The following is a 22,357-nucleotide window of genomic DNA, read 5'->3' as shown; positions in this document are numbered from 1 at the left end:
TCTGGATAATTCTTTAATCAAATGACAAGGAGAAACCCAGTTTGACTTGCTCTGGTACCTGGATGCAATCATAAGAATTTTAGAAGGCCAATTTAATGCATCATGAAACAAGTTATTCTTGGTCTGTTAGTGTTTGCTTTGTAATTACATGAATAATTGCAGCAGTGTGAACTCCAGTTAGCTGTTGAGTAGGCTCCAAGTTAATTCTGAGGTACTAGGACACTTGCTATAAGCACATGTGTTTTCTGACCACAGAGAACCATCAGTTATAATGCACAGCTTTTCAAATACTTAGGTTTGGAATTTATCAGATTCGAATGAGTATTGTGGAGAAGAAACACTCATCAATTGGTGGATAAATAAAACAAACCCAAACTCTTACATACTCACACAGAGCTATTTATTAGAAAAAACACTTCTAGATAGTAATTTACATTTTTGCAGTGTGTGTAATATGTGTATATATATACATATACATACACACATACATATATATAAAAACCTTAGTATCTGAGATTCAGGACAGAGAGTTATATAGACTGAAATGTACACCAGGGGCTACAGCAGGAACACCTCAAGACACGTGTGTCCAGTTGAGACACAAGACCTCATCATACCTGACAACTCCCAGGCCCTTGCAGACCCCTCTCAACTGGCCAGCCGGGGATACTGATGTAGGCTGCCTTTTTCCTCGCCATTAATCTTTTTGCTTCTGGCCACCTTAGCTTCCCTGCTCTTTGAGCAGTGGCCTCAGTGTCAACAGTGTCTCTTCATCGCTTGGGAATTTCGCCTTCAGTCCTCTGCTCTCTCTGACCACGGTGAGAACAGTCCCAGAATTAGGAAGTTTCTGTGCCCAGGCTCTTGGAAGGGCAGCTGGCTTTATTATCCCCTGTGTGAGAGAGCTTCCTTGTTCTTACATTTGATCAGAAACTGTCTTTGGGATTTGTTCTGTGTAGGTGTTCATAGCCTAAAGTGTTCCTGACTCAAGCAGGATGTGCACGCATTTAAAAACATCTCACACTCCTAGTTCTTCAGTACTGGATGCAGTAGAGGTGGGAGTCACATCACTGGGCATGGAGGAGAGCACAGAGGACCCTCTCTAACATTATTTGACCTGTTCTGTGTGATTGCACATGCATGTGAGTGTGTGCATGTGTGTATCCCCCTGTGTGTGTGTGTGTGTGTGTGTGTGTGTGTGTGTGTGTGTGTGTGTGTGTGTGTGTGTGGTCGGTCACACAGGATGTGCCCTCAGCAAGACATTGCCACATATGTGATCCTATCTCATACTGGATTATGAATGCTACAGGGAACTGTGACATTCCTTCCTTTGTTCTAGTCCTAGCAGAGTACCTGAGAGCACAGCCATACATAGTTTTAAAAAATGTGGAGTGAGAAAGATGCTCTGGGTGTGCTGTTGGCATCCAGTGGTAGCAGATGGGCCAGGTTGGTGCTCTGAGTCTACCCAGTTTCATCACAGTAAAGACAAAATTATTTCTTTGGAATGAAGTCATTTCCAGAGCGACACTGTGCCCAGCCTTGAACTTCCTCCACACAAGGGAGGCCAGGGAGAGTTAGGGAAAAGTTTAAAATTTGATCCTACTTGGTTAAAACATATTCTTAATTTAGATTTTTTTTCCTTGTAAAAACATGTTTCTTTCCTGTGACCATGAGAGATTCATCCCTGAGGGCACTCCAAAGCTTTGGTACAAGAGTACACATAGATCCTTTCCCACTGGAACCAATTCTTGGAAAGGTCATGTGAGTGTGTTGTCCCATTTCTCAATAGTGTCCATATATTTCTTTTTTCTTTTTCTCTTTTGGTTTTTTTTGAGACAGGGTTTCTCTGTGTAGCCCTGGCTGTCCTAGAACTTACTCTGTAAATCAGGCTGACCTCGAACTCAGAGATCTGCCTGCCTCTGCCTCCTGAGTGCTGGGATTAAAGGTGTGTGCGGCCACTGCCCTACAGATTTCTTTCTAATATCTAGACTGGATTATTTGTGTGCCTTTTAAGAAATTATTTATGTGTGTATGCATGCTCACCACATGTAGGGGTACCCACAATAGTCAGAAGAGGGCTTTGGAACCCCTGAAACTGGAGGTGATAGTGAGCTGCCTGATAGTGGTTCTGGGAACTGAACTCAGGTGTGTGATATCATCTCTCCAGCTGCAATTGTCCTGGCTGTGTGCCATTTATTCATTCATTTATTTTGAGACATGGTCTCAACTATGTAGAGCAAGCCAACCTCGAACTCACAAAGATTTGCCTTCCTCTGTCCCCTACCTAGTGGGATTAACTAAAAGCACCCACTCTGCCTGGCTTTAAGAACATTTTTAAGGAACATTCTAGCCCTGATTCTTCAGCTGTGTTGACATTTTTTTAATTGCTTCCTATACTTGCAGCATCACATGGGAGTCTAAGTAGCTATACTTGGAGAATACCCACAGTGTCTGTGTAGGTACCCTGTATGCTTTGCATAAAATCTCTTGTAGAACAGATTTGTTGAGTTACAGGTGACACAGTATCCTTTTAAGTGGCATGTGTAGAAGGGGGATGAGCTGGTCATAAAACTGGGAAGTTGAGGGTGGGTGTGGCTCTCTTTTCCTGAAACCGAAGCCAGACATTAGTAGCCAGATGTTAGTACTGCCCACCCCACCTCCCTTCAGCTTTTCTTTCCTTTGCATTGCTCTTAGGCATACCCCCTGTTTTGTTGGTTCCAGCACCTCCAGGTTTGCTTCTGGTCAGCTTCAACTTGAGGAGAGGTTCTAGAATTAGTTGCCTTGATGGGTGGGATGGAGCCTTGGCTCTCTGCCAGAGTTGGCTGCTGTCCATCAGATGAGATGGGGCAGACCTGAGAGTCGGTGTGTAGCTGGGTAGGTGAGGGACCTGAGAACTGCTGTCAGCTGGCAGGGCAGGGCAGGAATTGGCACGGTGCAGCCATGCCTGGGATGGACCCTGCAAGCAAACAGGCGCACTGCTCCCCCATTGGTTCAGACAAGGAAACAAGTGTGCCTGTATACATTATTTTTAAAGATTTATTTTATGTGTATTTGTGTTTTGTTTGCATGTATGCATGTGTACCATATGTGTGCCTGGTGCCTATGGTGATTAGACGCTAGCAGCAGTCTCCTGTTTCCCAGGATGCACAGGGAATGTGCTAGACAGAGTGTGAGACTTGTGTTGTGTCAAAGCAGTCTTTGTGAGGGCTCAGAGCTGTGTAAGGTGAAGAAGGAAGGTACTGAGGTTTGTGTGAAAGAGCAGTCCATCCTTGGGCCCCTCATCTCAGGAACACTGAGTATACTCTAGTTACTAGGCTAACCCACTGTTTTCTTCCTGTAACGAGGAGGGTTAGGTGTACCAGGTGCCGCTGGTACAGATTACCTAGTTGTCTTGCTTCAGAGAGCCAGACAGTTCCTCCTGTGGGCTTTCCCCATCAAAGCCTGCCGGAAGAGAGGACAGGAAATCTTCAGTTAAGTCCTGGCCCTCCTGAAGATGAGCATCGAACACACATCGCTTAGTTTGGCCATGCTTTGGTTCTTCTGAATAAGCGTTGAAGCTTTTCCAGAGGAATCCCGAGCTTGCAATTCCAGCTTCCACAGCCAGACTTGATGTCTGTGTTTAGGCTGACATCTCTGCTCCCCTGGTCACAGTCACACACCTAGGCATCAGATGGTCTTTCTGACTATTCTTTTTTTTCTCCTTAAAAAGAGTTCTAGTCCAGCCTGGGCTACACAGTGAATTCCAGGTCAGCCGGAGTAAGAAAAAGAAATCTCTCCATAGATAAGACATAATAATAATACAATGCATGTTGTGTGTATAGAAAGGATCAGAAAATGCCAATCAGAAATATTTAGATAGAAAGAAACATTTCCCCTGCTCTTCCCCATATCCTGAGAGAAAGCCTCACTATGTAGTCCAAGTGGCTTTGTACTCATAATCCTCCTGCCTCAACTTCTCAGCTGCTGGAATACAGATCCACATCATCACATCCTGCTAGAAATGAGGCTTTTTGTAAGTGAAGCATAGGGTACTTCTCAGCAGGTGTGGTGGTGCGCGCCTTAGAGGCCAGCACTCTGGTAACATGGGCAGGCAGATCTCTTCTACACAGAGAGTTCCAGGCCAGCTAGGGCTATAGTCAGGCCTCGTCTTCCAAAACAAAACAAAAATCATTACTTTTGAAAGCTGATAAATCTTTGGAATCTGAGTTCTCTGCTCTACCATTTTGGGGTAATTTGAGGCAATTGGTTGAAGAAAGGACCGAGGAAAATGAAGAAATTTTCCACTTCCAATCCTGTATCTACCCTCTGGGTTAGGACTGAGGACTGGTACCAATGTACTCAAGCCCCAACTGTGAATGCAGTGGGACAACCAGGAAGACATTGACTTAGTGTGGGTCAGCTGCTGTGGATCAGCAGGTCCTGTCCTGGAGACTGAGGATAAATGGGCACTGCAGGAGAAAGGCTGCAGTGAGGACATGGACAGGGCAGACACAGCTGCTGTCAACACCATCCTACAGACAGTGGGCACATCCTTCCTTTGCAGGCATCAGCTGAGTGAACCCCTAATGACTTCTGGTTACACAGGCTTCTCCGCTCAGATAGCTCACAGCAGGAACTGTGTTCTACACTGTGAAATCTGATGCAGCATAGACCCACGGGCTGGCACACTCAGAAAGAGTGGCAGAACACATGGTCTTTAAAGATCTGCTCCTCTCTCGGTGGAAAGGCTTTGCCACAAACTGGACATTTCAAACAACTGATCTGCATTTGCTGCTTCTCCAAGGTCTGCTCACGGATTTTATCAGCAAGGATGGCAGCAAGCAGGCTGGGAGGAGGAGAACTCTTTTGGGTACCAGAATACGGGTTTCCATATACAAGGCTTGGGTTTTGCCTACCAGCTCCTTGAACTGAAGGTTGCATTTGATGTGGCAAGGAGTCACCTTGAGGGCCCATGTAGTCCATCAGTCTGTTATTCTCTTTCTTGAGGGTAGTGTTTTCTCTTTCCAGTTTCTCTTTCTCTTTCTTCAGAACATCAGATACAATCTTGCTGTCACTTAGCATTCTTGATACGCCAAAGTTCTCGTCCTTTAGCTCCTGTTGATTCTTCTTGCCACAGTTCCTTTCTGTGTCATCTTTTCCACTGTCTGCTCAGGCTTCATCTGCTGCTCCTTCTGTTCAGCTGCACTGAGGACGAGCTGGCTAGTCTCATCTTTGAGATGTTGCAGCTGCTGTGTCTTGTCTTGGTCTCTTAGAGCAAGCTCCTCCATTTCTTTCTCTCAAGTTGACAGTTGGGCCTGAAGCTGTTTGACTCTGATCCCCATCTTCTCATTTTCAGAGGGTATCTCTGGTTGTATTCTTTTATCTGGAGCAGCTCAGTCTCCCAACAGGCCTTTTGCTCTCCCACTTTCTGTTCTAGCTTCTTACAGATGTCCTGCAGTGCCTCCTGTTTCCCCTGGAGCTTGGCCCATGCATCTGGCTCTTTACAGTCTTCCAGCTGGTGTTCCCGCTGGTGGCTGAAGATAGAATGGATTCTTTCTTTGGACCCAGGAGGATGTTTGTTTCTGCAAGACCATTTTCTGTGGGTAGCATACACTGTGTGAAAACCTTAACCTAGTGTGATAGCAAAGCTTGCACAGTTAGAAATACTTGTTTCCACATGTTTGCTGGGGTCTAGGCTCTAGAAGCAGCCCTGTATTGACTGATGTCTGCTTAGCTGAAACCCTGAAGAAGCTAGGTATTCAGATGCTAACAGAGGCCAGGTATAGTGGAGGGGACCTTTAATCCCAGCACTTGGGAGGCAGGGGCAGAGGCGGACAGATCTCTGTGAGTTCCAGGACAGCCAGAACTACATAGTGAGACCCTATCTTGAAAAAGAAAACAGATGCTAACAGGTATCAGTGTGCATTGTGATTTAGTTGCACAATACTGAACTATGTCAAGAACTCAAGACCATGCATCTCTGTATCTGGGACAGCTGTGGAGCCACCCTGTCACCAGCTCACTTATATAAATGGCCCATTTGCCTGTTAAGGAATGATCTTTTCTACAGATGCAAATTTTCCAGTGTAATGAAACCAGGGTCCTTTCTGATTGCCCAAACTCTTCCTCCCTCTCCTCCCTCCCCTCCCCTCCCTTTCTCCCTCCCTCCTTCTATTCCTCCCTCCCTCCCTCTCTCCCTTCCTCCCCCCTTCCCCCTCCTTTGGAAATAAAAATCAACATTGGTATTCACTTAGAAATTCATGTACTGTACTTTGATCATATTCACCCCATCTCCTCTTTAAACCCAGATGCACCTCATCTCTCTACTTCCCCAATTTTGTATCCTCTTTTTTTTTTTTAAATAACTCATCAACTCCAATTTTTGCTGCCAATATACTTCTAGTGATGGGCCATTCGCTACATCGTGGTTGACCTACTAGGAGCTGAAGCCACCAACCATCCATGGCTCCTCAGTTAGGGGTGGGGACTCAATGCTGGAGTGTTGACTGGTTGATCTTGTGTGGTCTTTGCAGTAACCCTGTTATATCTAGTAGATGGATGCTGTTCTGCTCTAGTCTACCCAAATCTCTGACTTCTAGAATCTTTCTAGAATCTGATGGTCCCTCAGTCTTGGGTAGTGGTATGATATAAATAAATGTCCCTTTTGTGGCTGGGCACTCTCCAGTCACTCTCTGTGCTTTGATCAGTTGTGGGTTTCTGTGTTAGCCAGCATCCACTGCACAAGGAAACTTCTTTAAGGTCTGATAACTGCACTAATCCTTCAGTAGAAAGATAGGGATTTAGACAACAGATCGATAGTGTCCACTTAACAAAATAATAATTGTAGGTTCACCCCAGAGACCTTTGAGCTAGCTCCCCAGCCATGGGTACTTGACCAGGTTTGCAGTATCAGGCATGCATCTCCTCCTGTGGAACAGGCCTGCTATCCAGTCAGAAAGTAATTGGCTACCCCATAACTCAAGCCACTGTTGTACCCATGGGCTGCTACTCTGGTCATTATTGCAGTTCACTAGGTTCATAGCTCAGTAAGACTCTTTCTGACTCCCCACCAACCCCAGCAGCCTATGCAGCACTTTCTAGTACTAGCCAACAGGAAGGAAGCTTCCTGGTCAGTGCTAACTTGATATCCCCATCCCTGTGAGTAATGTCTGTGGTGTCTGCAGAGAGAGGGTCTTATCATCGAGTTCTGGTGGGCAGTCAAGAGCAGTGGTGATAGTCTATTGTTTTGGCTGTCTCTGGGATGCCTTTGACCAGCAATGTCAGGAAAAGTACGTCACACAACCTGGAAGAGGGTAACCAACTGAAAATGCCTGAAAAAAGACATGAAAACCTGCTATTTTATAAGCTTCCTAAATAAATGCATGTGTGAATTTAAAAGTTTAATTGGGCCTTGCCTCCTTTTAAATTGTGTGTGTTTGGGGTTTGGGGCTGAGTGTATGTATGTATGTATGTATGTATGCTTTTATGAAGGCAAAAGATCAATTTTCTTTAGGTGCTGCCCATTGTGCTTTGTGTGTGTGTGTGTGTGTGTGTGTGTGTGTGTGTGTGTGTGTGTGTGTGTGTACCATGCACATAGGCAAATGCTGTGAAACACATGTAGAGGTTAGAGGACAACTTGTGCTAATCAGTTCCATATGTGTTCTGGGGATTGACTCAGGCTCTCAGGCATGGCAGCAAGTGTCTTCACCTGCTGAGCCATCTTTCCAGCCTTATGAGGACTTGAGCTCAAGTCCCCAGAACCCACATAAAATCTGGGCAAAGCACAAACCTCTGTGATCCCAGCACTCTTGTGTGGAGACGGGAGCCAGAGACGCTCCAGAAGTTCATGGGAACCAGAGACAGGAATGCCCTCAAAGTCAATGAGAGACAGACACGGGAATTCCCCAGAAGGTCATGGGAGCAAGAGATAGGAATACCCTGGAAGTTCATGCTCCAACCAGGGGAAAAAACCAGAAGAACGCCCCTATCAAACAAGGTGGGAGATGAGGACAGACACATGAGATTGTCCTCATTTGTACTGTGTGCCCCCATTCCTGCATGTGCATGCACGAGAGTATACATACACACCATAAAGCCTACAAGCTGGAAACTGTAAAGAGTCAGATGTTTGCACACTGGAGTGGGAAAACATTCTAGCTCCCTGAAGGTAATCACCTTTGTAGTTGCTTTCTCAGGACCTTACATTCCATCTCATCATACAAACCTGTATTTTCAAGACTGATGATTGTTCCGTGTATAGGTGAAAACAGAGGCTTTGTTTGTTGTTTTCTTTGTTTTTTCAAGACTGGATTTCTCTGTGTAACAGCCCTAGTTGTCCTGGAACTTCCTTTTAGACCAGGCTGGCCCTTGAACTCCCAGAGATCTACTGCCTGTGCCTCCCAAGTCAGGCGTGTGCCATCACCGCCAGTGAAAACATGAGTTTTTAAACAGTGACTCCTTTGCTTTTCAGATAAGAATTTTGATGATGAGGATTCTGTGGATGGAAACAGACCTTCTTCTGCCAGCTCCTCTTCATCCAAGGCTCCATCCAGTTCCCGGAGGAATGTTAGCATGGGGACTACCCGTCGACTTGTATCATCCAGTCTTGGATCTAAGTCTTCAGGTAAGACCACATCCTGGGTGACGACATCCTTTGTGATGTGATGTGCTGGGGTCCCGCTAGGCATGAACAAGTTCCCGTGTGCACATTCTTGCTTACAGACTTTGCTTGGCCTGGTACCTCTCTGTTGATGCCCATGAGCTGGTAATGGTACTCTAAGATGCCAGATGGACTCACCGCGTACTAGTGAGTCCAGCCAGTAAACACGTAGACAGTACAGGGGAAAGCACAGCCTAAGACGAAGATTAATAACATGCCGCAAGCCCCATTTAGTTATCTGGAACCAGTCTTGCCTTGACCAGCATTGGGCATTTTACCAAATCTGTTTGTTAAGACCAGACGCCAGATTGAAAATTGTGAAAAATATGATTTGTCCATACAGGTAGCATTTTCCCTTGTGAAGATCAGTGTGAGTACTGAATAAATAAATAGTAGGAGGCCCAGTGAGATGGCTCAGCAGTTAAAGACACTTAGTGCACAAACCTGGTGATGACAGGGTTCAGTCCTCGGACCCTCCTTCCCAATAACTCTCTGTCTTAGACAGTTAGACTTCTAGTTATTATACCTCTTTTTGCTTCTCATTTTAAATTTACACACCTTTTCCTTACTCTTTACCTCTAAAAGATTGTATAGCCACTTGCTTTAAAACCATGGTCACTGATGGTTGTGTCTTGGGATTGAGGGTTGAGAGGTGGGTAGAATCCCGCAGCTATGAAAGCCAGAGTTGAATAGGCTCAGTGAACTCCTGAGGGAGGAGGCCCTGGAGTGCTGCCCCCTGGTGTTCTCTTCTGGGTGAAGGAGGGTCTTAGGAGTGATGGCCTCTGGAATGACAGTATCTTGACTGGATTCACAAGGGGCCACTGTTCCTCTCCAGCCCAGTCATCCCGCCCTGGGAGCTGCATTGGCCACAGGAAGACCAACGTTACTTTGCGTCATGTGTTTGTTATTCTTTCTAATCATCTTGAGTGCTGTTAGTTTTTTGTTGTTGAGTTTATGTTTATTTAACATAAAATTCACTATTTTAAAAGATTTATTTACTTTTATTTTAGTGCACAAATGTTTAGTGCACATGTATGTGTGTCACTGTGTGCATATCTGGTTCCTGCAACATAAGGTCCCCTGGAACTGGAGTTAGAGATGATTGTAAACCAGTCTAGGTTCTCTGCAAGAGCAGTAAGTGCTCTTAACCTCTGAGCTATTGTAAAGGGAAATATTTTCAGTGTTTCATTCGCCTCCCCTATAGTATGTATCAAGACCCCATGCGTGCACACATGCACTCACGTGTGTATACTCAGGCATGCTTGTAGAGGTCAGAGGACAACTTTGGGGATGTCATTTCTTTGCTTCTGTGATTTGGGTCTCAGGAAGCAAATTCAGATTGTCAGACCTGGTGACAAATTCCTTTACCGCTTGTCCCACCAATTTCTTCCTAATGCATTTTTCTATTTTGACCTCCCGCTGAGTGATGCTAGTTCCCTAAACAAGGGCTAGACAATTTCTGCGTGATCTGGTTGCTGCTTTCCTGGCCATCTGTCAACCACAGCCTCTCCAAAAGTCTCCACTTGGTCAGTTTCCCCCAGCCATAACCTCATCCTTTCTTTGTTTAACACCATGGTCCTGACTGCTTTGCAGATCCTGTGGGCTCAGAGGCCATTGCTGTCTGCTCACAGTGCTCTAATCATTTGCTAAAGCAGCTCTCAGGTCTGCATCATAGCCTGTGACTGATGTGTGAACACATTTACGGATACCTGGGCTGTCTGTTTCTTGTTTCATTTTCTCTAGCAGGTCCGCAGGGCCCTAACAGCAAGTCACATGTCTCATAAGAGCAGACATGCTAATCTATATAAGTCATTGCTGGGGTTTCAAGGATGAGCACAGACACCAGTGTAAAAACTTAAGGAGCAGAGCAAGACGAAGTTGTCATGGATGGGGAAGCAGATGTCGTTTCTTCCTATGGCAGGACAGAGTCGCTAGACAGCCTCAGCGTGATCCAGATACACTTTCCTGCTCTTCCCTCACCAGCCCTTCTGGAAGTCCCCCTGGACCAGTTTTGCCCTCAGCCCTGCCCCGTTTTAAGTGTACAGGGCATCTTAACACAGCTTTGTGGGAGAAACTTGAATTGGTGCCTAAATAAAACTTCGAGGCACCGGAGAGATGGCTCAGCAGCAGGAGTGCTGGCTGCTCTAGCAGAGGGCCAGAGTTGGCTTCTGGCATTCACACCAAGCAGCCTACAACTGCTTGTGAGCAGCAGAGGCTGCAGTGCCCTCAGGCTCTGTGTGCAACCAGGCACAGTGCACACAGCCACACACAAGCTCCTACACATAAATGAAATCAATCTGTTTTTATGAGTTTCAAATATTCCAAAATACAGTTTCAGTTATGTATCGGAATAATTCGGTAGTATATGTTTTATATAGTGTTCATATTACCTTTTTTAAAATTGATTTTTGTTTTGTAACAGCTGCAAAAGAAGGTGCTGGTGCTGTGGATGAAGAGGATTTTATTAAAGCCTTTGACGATGTGCCCGTAGTGCAGGTCAGTGTCGGTCGGTGCTGCTGTTCAAGTCAGGGCAGTGACTTGAGAAATGGCTTTGTGGTTTAGAGCCGTTGCTGTTCTTCCAGAGGACTGGGTTTTGGTTCCCAGCACGTGAGTGGGATGCTCACAAGTGCCTGTAACCCCAGCTCCAGGGCATACAACACCCTCTTCTGGCTTCTGCAGGTACCTACAAATGTCACACACACACACACACACACACACTCTCTCTCTCTCACACTCTGCAGGTACCTACAAATCTCTCTCTCTCTCTCTCTCTCTCTCTCTCTCTCTCTCTCTCTCTCTCTCTCTCTCTCTCTCACTCTCTCACACACACACACACACACACACACAGACACACAAGAGTAATTAAACAAATAAATAAACCCTTTCTAAAAAAATAATCAAGGTAGAAAGTCTTTAGATTTCATTTTTCAGACATACCTTTATGGTTAGAGTAATGAAAAGCCTGTGGGACTAGTTTTTATAAAGTGAAAAGATTCATTTTCCTCATAACTTTGGAGGCCCAAGGTATGGAGTATATGGAGCAGGCTCAAGAACCATGCCTTGATCATAATACTTCATGGTGTGGGGAAGATGGCCCAGGGACAGCAGACAACTCCTGTCAGACCACCAGAGAGAGCACAGGGTGGGGTCAGCTCAGGCTTTCATTAACAACCCATTGCCTCCCCAGTGACCCAAGGCCTTAAAGAGCCCACCCCTTCTTAGTCGAACCACCCAGGCTCCTAACCTTTTCACACAGCGGACCTTGGGGACTCATATCCAAGGCATGATCCCACTGCAGAACCCTTTACCCTTCAGTGTGGAAACTGAGATTGTCAAGACTAGAGATCTCAGGTACAGATTAGAAAATGTGGGAGCCCTGTAAGCGTCCAACAGGTGCAGTCTCCAGAAGGGCAGGAAAGGTGTCTCTGCAGAGGAAACTAGTTTGTCACGTTCAGAAAAGAGATGGTTGGTGATCAGTTAGAGAAGATAGCTGCATATTTAAGAACTTTTTCTTAAATGAACTTTCTTTATGAACTATAAGGTTTTGGTACCTACAAAGCTGAAGAGAATGGTTCACAGAAGCGTGGCTTACACTCTTTGATGCCTTATTTAACAAATGAGGTACTGGGGCCTCCCTTCTGCCTGTTCTGACTCTCTGTGCGCCATGCTGTGGGTTTCTGCGGCACTTGGTTAGGTCACCAACTGAAGCTCCCCTTGCTACCTGGGGTCATACTGTCCATCAACTGGCAGGCTCCATGGGCCTTCCTTAGTGCTTGGCCTCTTGAGTAAAGTCTCACAGTAGGATTGAGGACCAACGAGGGAGTAGACTTGAGTGTCAAATGAGAGCTAAAGAGCTTGCCCTAGAAGCCCGGTGCTCTGGTTTCCTTTCCATTGCTGATAAACATTGCCCAAAAGCAGTAGTGAAAGAGAGGATCTGGTTGGCTTATTCCAGGTCACAGTCCATCCTTGAGGGAGCTCAGGGCCGGAAGTACATGGCAGGCCTGCTTGCCGTTCCACACAGCTCTCCACCTCTTCCCAGGAAATTCACTCACAGTCCATGAAGTACAGCAGAAGCGATAGGGGTGCTGCTCGCTGGCATAGTCTGAAATCCATGCTTAGCAAGCTTTCTTTTCATAGACTCCAGGAGCCCCTGCTCTGGTGCCACTACAATGGGCGGGGCCCTTCTGCATCAGTCAGCAGTCAAGACAGTGCTACACACCAGCATTCCCACGGGCCAATATGATCTAGGCAATCCCTCTATTGAGACATCCTTCTCAGATGGTTGCAGTCTGGGTCAAGATCATCCTTAGAGCCTTTTAGATGATGGCTAGGATGCCTGATGGCCTGAATTTGATTCCTGAATCTTACAGGAGAAGTTTAGGAGTGATTGCCAGAAGTTGCAGTACACCATGGGACACTTGTCCCATCATACCCATTCAGTAATAAGTTTTTTTTTTTAAAAAATGACTAATGCATCACTGTCTATTGTGTTCTTTCTCTTGTACATAAACTCCCCTGTTGCATTTCTAGTAAAGATGTCCAGAGCAAGGTGGCTTTCATGTGGCCCCAAATCTGGGGGTTCTGCTGATTACGGGTCTGGGCTCATTGAGATGAGCATGCCCAGAGAATCCCTCATGGGGATTCTCTTATTATTCTTCCTTGACTTTGTATATTTAAAAATCATCTTAATTCTGTACATTGTTGTCTGTTGAGTTTAAATTAACTTTGCTTCCAGATTTACTCTAGCCGAGACCTGGAGGAATCCATAAACAAAATTAGAGAGATCCTATCAGATGACAAGCATGACTGGGAACAGAGAGTCAATGCCGTAAGTGCTGCTTTCCTGTCGTTCCGTTATGTTTATGTACTCTTTTACACACATAGAAATACTCTATACATAAATTACCGCCTGTATTGAGCTGGAGAGGTGGCTCAGTGGTTAACAGCACTGGCTGCTCTTCCAGAGGACCTGAGTTCAATTCTCAACAACCACATGGTGGCTCACAACCACCTGTAATGAGATCTGGTGCCCTCTTCTGGCTCGCAGGTTACATGCAGACAGAACACTGTGTACATAATAAATAAAGAAAGAAAAAAAGGGGAGCGGGGAATGATCTCTGTGAGTTTTAGGCCAGCCTGGTCTACAGAGTGAGTCCTAGGACAGCCTCCAAAGCTACAGAGAAACCCTGTTTCTAAAAATCAAACAAACAAAATAAAATAAAGCAAACCAACAACAAAATTACCACCTGTACATTTTACTTTGCAATTACATTACCTTATTTTCTTTATTGTTTGCTTATGACTTTTGGTTTTTTAGTTTGTTTCAAGGTAGTCTCACTATGTTCTTGTTTGCTTTCTGTCGATGGATAAGCACTATGATTAAAAGCAACTTGGAAAAGAAAGGGTTTATTTGACTTATTGGTTTTGTCCATCACTAAAGGAAGCTAGGACAGGACCTGGAACCTGAAACCTGTAGGTAGGCTCTGAAGTAGAGACCATGGAGGAATGCTGCCTACTGGCTTCATGGCTTGCTCAGCCTGTTTTCTTACATAGCGCAGGACCACCTGCCCAGAGGTGGCACCACCTTCAGTGGACTTGCCCCCCCCCATCAATCATCAATTAAGAAAATGTTCCAAAGACACACCCACAGTACAGTCTGATAAAGGCAATTCAATTGAGGTTCCCTCTTCTCAGATGACTTGAGTTTATATCAAGCTGACAAAAATTAATGATAAAATTACTTGCTGTATAATCCATGCTAGCCTTGAACTTGGGATCTCCTGCTTTAGCTTGTGGAATGTTGAACTTCATGGTCATGTGCTCCCACACCCAGCCCTACTTCTGTTTTTAAAACATATCCAACTCGCTGGGAGTGGTAGCACATGCCCTTAATCCCAGCATTTAGGGGTTGGAGGCAGGCAGGCAGATCTCCATGAGTTTAAAGCCAGCCTGGTCTACATAGAGAACTGCAGGACAGCCAGGGCTACATAGAGAGATGCTGTCTCAAAAGCAAATACACAGCAACTTAAGGACTAAAGAGGTGACTCAGCAGTTAAAAACACAACTGCTTATTCTCCAGTTCTGGGAGCCAGTACCCTTCTCTGGCCTGCATGTGCTCCTGTGTCCTTGTAGTACACATATATTCATGCAGGTGCACACATACACCTAAAATGTGTGTATGTGTTTTTTAAATGAAATCAAATTTGTCATGGATGCTACATTTAAAATGCTTAGTTTTGGTTTAATTAGTTCATTGTATACTAGTTAATAATTAGCTGCCCAATTTGTCTTTGCAAAGGTGGTTTCTAGGGGTAGAAATTCAGCAGTTAAGAGTACTCGATGTTCTTACAGAGGCCCTTAGCTTGGTTACCAGCACCTATATCAAGTGACTTACAGCCACCTGTAACTCCAGCTCCAGGGGATATGACACCCTCCTCTGGCCTCAGTAGGTGCCTGCACAAATTGCTTCCTATTATCAGTTAACTTTTATGTTATATTATATTGACAGCTTTTTGTTATATAGATTCAGTGTTTAGCAATGTTTTCCACACCTGACTTTTCTTTTCCCATTAGCTAAAAAAGATGAGGTCATTGCTCTTGGCTGGGGCTGCTGAGTACGATAACTTCTTTCAACACTTACGTCTTCTGGATGGAGCCTTTAAACTCTCAGCTAAGGACCTGCGGTCTCAGGTAGTGCGGGAAGCTTGCATCACATTGGGGTAAGGACTGAAATGTGCTACTTTCACCCACACTGTATCATAGCCCTTCTCTGAGCTTTAAAGAGAACTGCTTGAGCATGTCTGTGGGGTCACCTCTAGCTGGTGTGCAACACTTCTGTCCATACCATTAGAGGAGTTGCTGCCCAGCTATGTAGAGTGTTGGATTTAAATTTTCCATTTGACATCTCTGAAGCCTCCATTGTACTACTAATAGAAAAAAATGAAATTGTGTGGAATTCTGTCTTTGAGATCTTTTCTTGATTTTTTTTTTTAACATAGGTTACATGTGTATTAGGACATTTGTTTATTTCTCAAAGAGTGCTGTAGCAATAAATACAGGACTGTGGGTACCCAACCCTCAGTTCAGTACTCAGAACTGGAGAAAGAGAAAGAAGCTTAACAAAAGGACTACTAAACTGAAATGCTGTGTTTATATGAGCCAGAATATTAAAGCAGTAACCATAGCAGCTGGCAAGCATTGTACCTGTATAAAATTTTAGTTTAGGTAGATCTTAGAGCATCATGTTTTATATGCAAAACAAAAAATAGAAAGGGACAAACATTGTGTTCCCACTACATGTTTGTTAGAACGTCTTTGGTCTTGGTGGGGTTGGTTTTTGCTCTTTCAATACGTGTTTGGAAATTAAGAAAATGATTGGCTGATGGCTTTACCAAGTTCTCTACTTGTGCACTTTAAATTCTTTTTTAAGATATCTTTGACCTTTGCCTTTTCTCTCTAGAGAACTGTTGGGGGCGGGACTGTCAGATGTTGAGAGGCTCAGTGCTTCCCCGTGTGTGAGACTGTGACTACAACTGGTCCTTTCCCGTTGCAGGCATCTGTCATCAGTTCTGGGAAATAAGTTTGATCATGGAGCTGAAGCCATTATGCCAACCATCTTCAATTTAATCCCAAACAGTGCCAAAATTATGGCTACTTCTGGTGTTGTAGCTGTTAGGCTAATCATTCGGGTAAGTAGAGGGTGGGAGAGGTAGATCCTGCTGGCTGATGGGACAGAACAGGCACTCCTTCTGAGGGGGACTCTACCATTGCAGTCTGTCTGCACATGCAGCAGTGTGTCTTTCCGTGGGTGACAGTGCTCCAAGCTGCAGGCTTGTGCTGTGTCTTGTGAGCTGCACACAGTTGCTGACATCATTGACTCACCTGCCAGTGGTTCTAAGTGCCTGACCGGCCAGAGCATTGGGTTTCTGTCTCCCCTCCACCACTTTGGTTCTTCCTTCCGTGTTAGCTGTTTGTACTGATGGTTGCTGTTTTCCTGAATCTCATTTTACTAATTGCAGCAAACGAAGGATCTCTTCATTGAGTTCCCTAGCACTTACGGTAGTGTGAGCAGTAGCCAGGTGTTAGTAATCCTCCTGTGTGTTTTCAGGAAGAGTATAAAAACCTCCTCTGCTCCCTCCTTTCCACTACCCTCAAGGCAGCTGCCTACCACCAAGTCTGAGGACCCAAGTTCGATCCTCAGGACCCTCATGGTGAAAGGAGACCCAACTCCCACAAGTGACCTCTGACTTCTGCACATGCGTATGCTGGAGCACACACATAATACATAATTGAAAAATCTTGAACCTCTGCCCAATCCCCATAAGATACTTAGTATCATTTTCATTCTTACTGTTCCGGCTTGCCCTTACTTGTAATATTAAACCCAAAGCCATTGTATTTTTCCATTGAGACAATGTCAGGATGGCTCAGCACGAGGCCCCATGCATGCACACTGTGTCAGCTGCTAGTGTGCTTTAGGCCCCCTACCTCAGAATGCCGTGACTCCAGACTGATTCCTATTGCCTCTTGTCTGTAGTGGCTTTGTCAGTTCTATAGTATTCATTTCAGGGAATTCTGTTCCCTTCTTGAGCGCTGGCATTTTGGCCTCATGCTGTGAGGCAGTTCTGTTGTGTCTTGTTCCGGGTCTGTGTTCCAGGTGCTCATCTCTGTCTCCACCCCTCTCCACAGCACACGCACATCCCTCGGCTAATCCCTGTCATAACAAGCAACTGTACCTCTAAGTCTGTCGCAGTTAGAAGGTACGTGTTGGAAGTTCCTCTTACTATCTTTTGGTGTCTAAAAACAAGCTGAACACCAAACCTCCTTCCAGGGATAAAGTTTCACATATGAACTTGTTATTATTTAAGATCACTGTACCAACTGCTTCTTGGTCCAAAATCAGTAAAATATTTTGTGGCTGGCAAGATGTTTCAATGGGTAAAAGTACTTGTTGCCAAGCCTTAGGACCTGAGTTCATCCCCAGGACTCTCAAAAGTTGTTTTCTGGCATGTGTGAGCATGTGTGCATATACAGACATACACAATTACGATCTTAAAAATATTTTAAAGATTTTTTTTTTTTTTTTTTTTTGGTTTTTATGAGACAGGGTTTCTCTGTATTGTTTTGGAGGCTATTGGTCCAGCCCGGCCTCAAACTCACAGAGATCCGCCTGCCTCTGCCTCCTGAGTGCTGGGATTAAAGGCGTGTGCCACCACCGCCCAGCCTATTTTAAAGATCTTAATATCTTGGAGAGAGGGAGAGAGAGGGAGGGGGGGAGAGAGGGGTGTGTGCGTGTGTGTGTGTGTGTGTGTGTGTGTGTGTGTGTGTGTGTGTGTGTCCCTCAGAACACTGGCCTAGTCTTTGCTTCTTTACCCCTCCTTTTTCTGTTTTACCCCCCTGAAATGAAACTTATCTACTCAAAAGATAAACTGATTGATTTAAGCAAAAAGCTGTTTTATTTTCACCAACAGACACCTTACTAAGTTCTTTGTTTCTTTCTCACCACATTTCAGGCGCTGTTTTGAATTTTTAGATTTACTTTTACAAGAATGGCAGACACATTCACTAGAAAGGTAAGTGTCTATGATTCCCAACCATTCCCTGGCCTGAGAGTCTGGGGATGAGTGCCTCAGCAAGGAGTCCGCTCCATCCTGTATAAGGAAGGAGTGAATCAAACATATGCTCAGTGACTGTTGTTTCTACTGATGGGAGCCACTTCATACTGCAGAAGCTTTAGGGAACAGCATCCTTCCAGATACTAGTATGTTATGGCTTGTGTAGCTCAGTTGGTAGGGTGCTTGCCTAGCATGTAAGAGGCCCTGAATTCCATCCTCAGTCTTAAATAAACTGTGCCTGTAATCACAGTGGGGGCAAGGGGTGAGGGGGGGAGCGAAACAGAGGGAGGAGGGAGGGAGAGGATCAAAAGTTCCAGGTCATCCTCAGATATGCTGGGAATTTAACACCAGCCTGGGCTAATGACCATGTCTTCAGAAAAACAAAACTAATATTCCCCCAGCAGGCAGTATGCATTACCATTATTATTCCATAGAGGGCACTATCCATACAGTGCTGTTCGAAGCTTAGTGAAGGAATTTCACCCATTTGAGGTTTTTTTAATTCCTTCTGTCATTGGTCAGCCGTTGTCTTTATGGCGGTTTGTAGCCGGCTACTTTTACATATCAGAATTTAGAAGAAGCACTGTGTCGGGCTTTCTAACCAACCTTGTACCCTTTCATTTTTGACATTTTCACTTCTGTGCTCCTGAGTTTGGAGGCGATGGGTGGTAGTGGTTTGCCACGCTTTTGAATGGTTATCATAGTTTTCAAGCATTTTTCATCATAGTGGCAATAGACTCCAGGGAATTCATCTCAGTGATTATAGAGATCAAAACCAAGAGTCAGACTGAACTCTTAAGCAAATTTCTAATCACAAGCACTGCTTCTGAGGAGCCGAGGCTGCCTGCCAATGGAGAAAAGAGCGAAAGCTTGACAGTTTGTGCAGAGATCTCGTGCGTTGGTCATGGAGGCAGTAGTCTTTGGGAATTTTGTCTGTATTGTTTAAGGAGATTTTCCTGTTATAACATGCACATCACGGGCTACTTTTTCCCTGGAAATCTTTGTGTCATCCTGTCCAAGATATTTTTTTTTTCTCTCTTAATACGGCAAAGGGATAAGAGATAGGCATGCTGCATTGAGGCGCAGGCCTTGGATAACATGGATTATGTATGAAGAGTGTAGAACTTCTTTGGTCTTCAAAAGCTAAATAAGTATGGCTTTAATGGGAGTTATTGGGATTTAAAAGTAGCTATCCACATCCTTCTTCAGGAGTAGGGTGGGGGATGGGAAAGAGGACATTGGTGAGGAGGTGGACATGCTCTTAGCCTCTAAGCTATGTTTTAACTGACTGACTGTGGCATGAAGATACCAGACCCACATTGCTATTATGAGCTTGGTTCCACAAGCCTGTTTTCACCCCCTGAAAGTTGTGTGCTTAATGACTCTTATTTCTCTTTCCTAAATGTCTAGACACATATCAGTATTAGCTGAAACAATAAAGAAAGGAATACATGATGCCGATTCTGAAGCAAGAATAGAAGCCAGAAAGTAAGTTTCTATTGAGCCCAGCGTACCACTCAGAGCCACCCTGTGGATTGTCTCACTCAGTCTCCCTCTTGGTTCCTTAAGCACATTTGTTAATGATAACTGTGAAAGGTAACTCCAGAAGTCCACCTCAGTGTGTTTCTCTAAGTTTTTGTTGATGTTTTGCTCTTTAAACGGTGCCTAAGTGGAAATGGATATAAATAGGACTGAGGTTGCCAATAGGAGGCTTGTTTTCTATCTTAAGAGAAATTATCAGTCGGTAGTGCTGGTTTCCACTCTGTGTATTCATTTACTAAGCTGTTCAGAGCCATACAATCCAGTGTTCCTTACCATGTTACCACAGGTTATTTTCTTCCTGGCATCATGTTTGAAACATGAAATGATCATTTAGCAAGCATCAATTATAGGAGGGGGAATTGGATTGACTGATGCCTGATTTGTCATAGTAATAATGTCTAGTTTCAGACCCCCAATCTTCAGTCCTGTGGTTATGGCTCTCAATCCAGTACCTCCCTGGAGATCATTTGCCAGGAGACGTACAAGAATGTTCGGTGTTAATAAGGTTTACTGACTTGCAAGTTAGAACCTTTAATTCCTGTTTTGTAAATGAGACAGTGGCTCAGAGAAGTTAAGTAACTTCTCCAGCATCAAAAGCTGGTACAGAGCAAGATGGCTCAACTGCCAGTAAAGGCGCTTGCCACCAAGCCTGCTGACCTGAATCCAGTCCCTGGAGACCCCATGGTGGGAGGAGAGAAGCAACTCCCACAGGTGTCGTCTCGCCCCCACATGTGTGCTGTGGTGGCTCTGCCCCACCACGTCAGCAAATAAGTAGAAGGGCTTTTTAGATTTAAACCGTAAGTTGTCAAGACAGGATTTGTCCAAGGCCTCCTTTGTTAGTTCTCTGACCTTGTGCCCCGTCACGCCTCTTAGCCTGGAATCCCAAAGATGCTGCATTAGGTACCCTTGGGTCAGCAGGGTCCTCTGACTAAACCGGAACTTTGTCTTTTTCCTAGATGTTACTGGGGTTTCCACAGTCACTTCAGCCGAGAAGCAGAGCACTTGTACCACACTTTGGAATCCTCCTACCAGAAGGCCCTGCAGTCCCACTTGAAGAACTCAGACAGCATCGTGTCTCTGCCTCAGTCAGACAGGTCTTCTTCCAGCTCTCAAGAGAGTCTCAAGTAAGGGCCTTGGCTTTGCTGACCCCAGTGCCGTGCTGTGTGTGTAAAGTTAGCTACACAGAAGTGCACTTTGCTCCTGTGTTTCCCCTGACGGACGAACCGCTAAGCTCCCCAGGTGTCTAGATCAACTGGTTCTAGGTCAGATACTGTCTGTTTGGGAGGTGAGAAACGTGGCCTTGGACTCTGCCATAGGCACTCTTTTCTGCAATAGCGTAGCAAGTTATAGAGCATCCTGAACTGTACACATTAATGCATCAGGGAGTCCCCAAGACAATGTGAGTGTTGCCCAGAGACCGGTTTGCAAAGGGAAGACATTCAAGACATGGGACTTCACCTGGTAGCATGTCCGCCCTGCACTTCTGACTTCTGTCTCTATTATTGTTTTGGTCTGTTTGAAAGGTCATTCATTTCAAACATGTTAACACTCTGTCAGATGTGGGGTTGGCAAAATAATGAATTTCCTGAAAAGTTCTGAAGACCCTGAAATTCTTCATGGGCACACTTCAGTGTTGTAGTTGTGTCACCACAGATAAAGTACATGTTTGTTAACACACATGAAATGCATTTTGCAGCCGGCCCCTTTCTGCCAAGAGAAGTCCCACCGGCAGCACCACATCCAGAGGTAAGAGCCATAGAACCACAGAGTCACAGACTGCGTCGGTGGGTGGCGTGTCCCACCTGGGTGACCTGCTCTCAGCCCCACTCAGTTGGGGTCGTGTACTACTCTGCCATCTGCGTGACCCCTCGGCCACACTTCTCTGCACCAGGGTCAGTTGTTCACGTTCTCCGCGTGGCCAGGCAGGCGGAAGTCAGGCTCTCTGGCCTCTCCTCCCTCCTCCCTCTCTGCAGCCACCAGTCTCTGCTCCCTGTTTCACATAAATGGAGAGAGAGTAAGGGCAGCAGTTTGGTGGCTGCTAGAAGCTGGTGTTTCCAGAGAGGGCATAGCTAAACGGGGCCGCTTACTTTATTTCATATGTGGGCCGTAACCTTAGACCTGTAGTTTCCCGTTCCTAGGACACTGGAACAGTAGACACCCCACAGGCAAGGTTACTGTGGTTTTCTTCCCATTGCATGAACCCGGCTCTGGGGCGGGGAGGTGCTTCCTCCCTCTCGTGGGCACCGACATGTATTACAACTCTTAGTGTTGGTCTCTAAGAAAGCCACGCAGCAGCATCTAACAGTGTGTTTGAAATCCTACGTGGGCAGTCCTTCCTGACGTCTCTTCCTTCACCGCTATAGCCTCTACAGTTAGTACCAAATCTGCGTCGACGGCAGGATCCCTCCAGCGGTCTCGAAGCGATATTGACGTGAATGCAGCAGCCAGTGCCAAATCCAAAGTCTCCTCATCCTCAGGCTCCACTGCCTTCAGCTCTGCAGCAGCGTTGCCTCCAGGGTCCTATGCATCTTTAGGTAAGCGGGCTCCCTCCTGTCCTGCTGCCCCA

The 22,357-nt window shown here is 45.4% G+C and overlaps 1 protein-coding gene and 1 pseudogene across 41 annotated transcripts in view; one reads left to right on the top strand and one right to left on the bottom strand.

Moving 5' to 3' along the window:
* Clasp1 (cytoplasmic linker associated protein 1) overlaps positions 1–22,357 on the top strand; it is a 227,789-nt gene that overhangs the window by 109,135 nt on the left and 96,297 nt on the right. For all 41 annotated transcript variants that reach the window (XM_040738743.1, XM_040738742.1, XM_040738752.1 and 38 more), the window contains 11 exons: positions 8,447–8,599; positions 11,058–11,131; positions 13,371–13,463; positions 15,209–15,354; positions 16,188–16,323; positions 17,324–17,394; positions 18,148–18,207; positions 19,660–19,737; positions 20,748–20,915; positions 21,488–21,537; positions 22,155–22,325. In XM_040738743.1, coding sequence (XP_040594677.1) covers positions 8,447–8,599; positions 11,058–11,131; positions 13,371–13,463; positions 15,209–15,354; positions 16,188–16,323; positions 17,324–17,394; positions 18,148–18,207; positions 19,660–19,737; positions 20,748–20,915; positions 21,488–21,537; positions 22,155–22,325 — 1,200 coding nt within the window. The remainder of the gene's footprint in view (positions 1–8,446; positions 8,600–11,057; positions 11,132–13,370; positions 13,464–15,208; positions 15,355–16,187; positions 16,324–17,323; positions 17,395–18,147; positions 18,208–19,659; positions 19,738–20,747; positions 20,916–21,487; positions 21,538–22,154; positions 22,326–22,357) is intronic.
* On the bottom strand, positions 4,666–6,994 carry LOC106021141 (annotated as a pseudogene).

Source organism: Mesocricetus auratus, unplaced genomic scaffold (genome assembly GCF_017639785.1).
Source record: "Mesocricetus auratus isolate SY011 unplaced genomic scaffold, BCM_Maur_2.0 Super-Scaffold_100676, whole genome shotgun sequence".
Lineage (NCBI taxonomy): Eukaryota > Metazoa > Chordata > Mammalia > Rodentia > Cricetidae > Mesocricetus > Mesocricetus auratus.
Note: the sequence above shows the minus strand (reverse complement) of the source record. Positions and strands in the feature narration are given on the sequence as shown.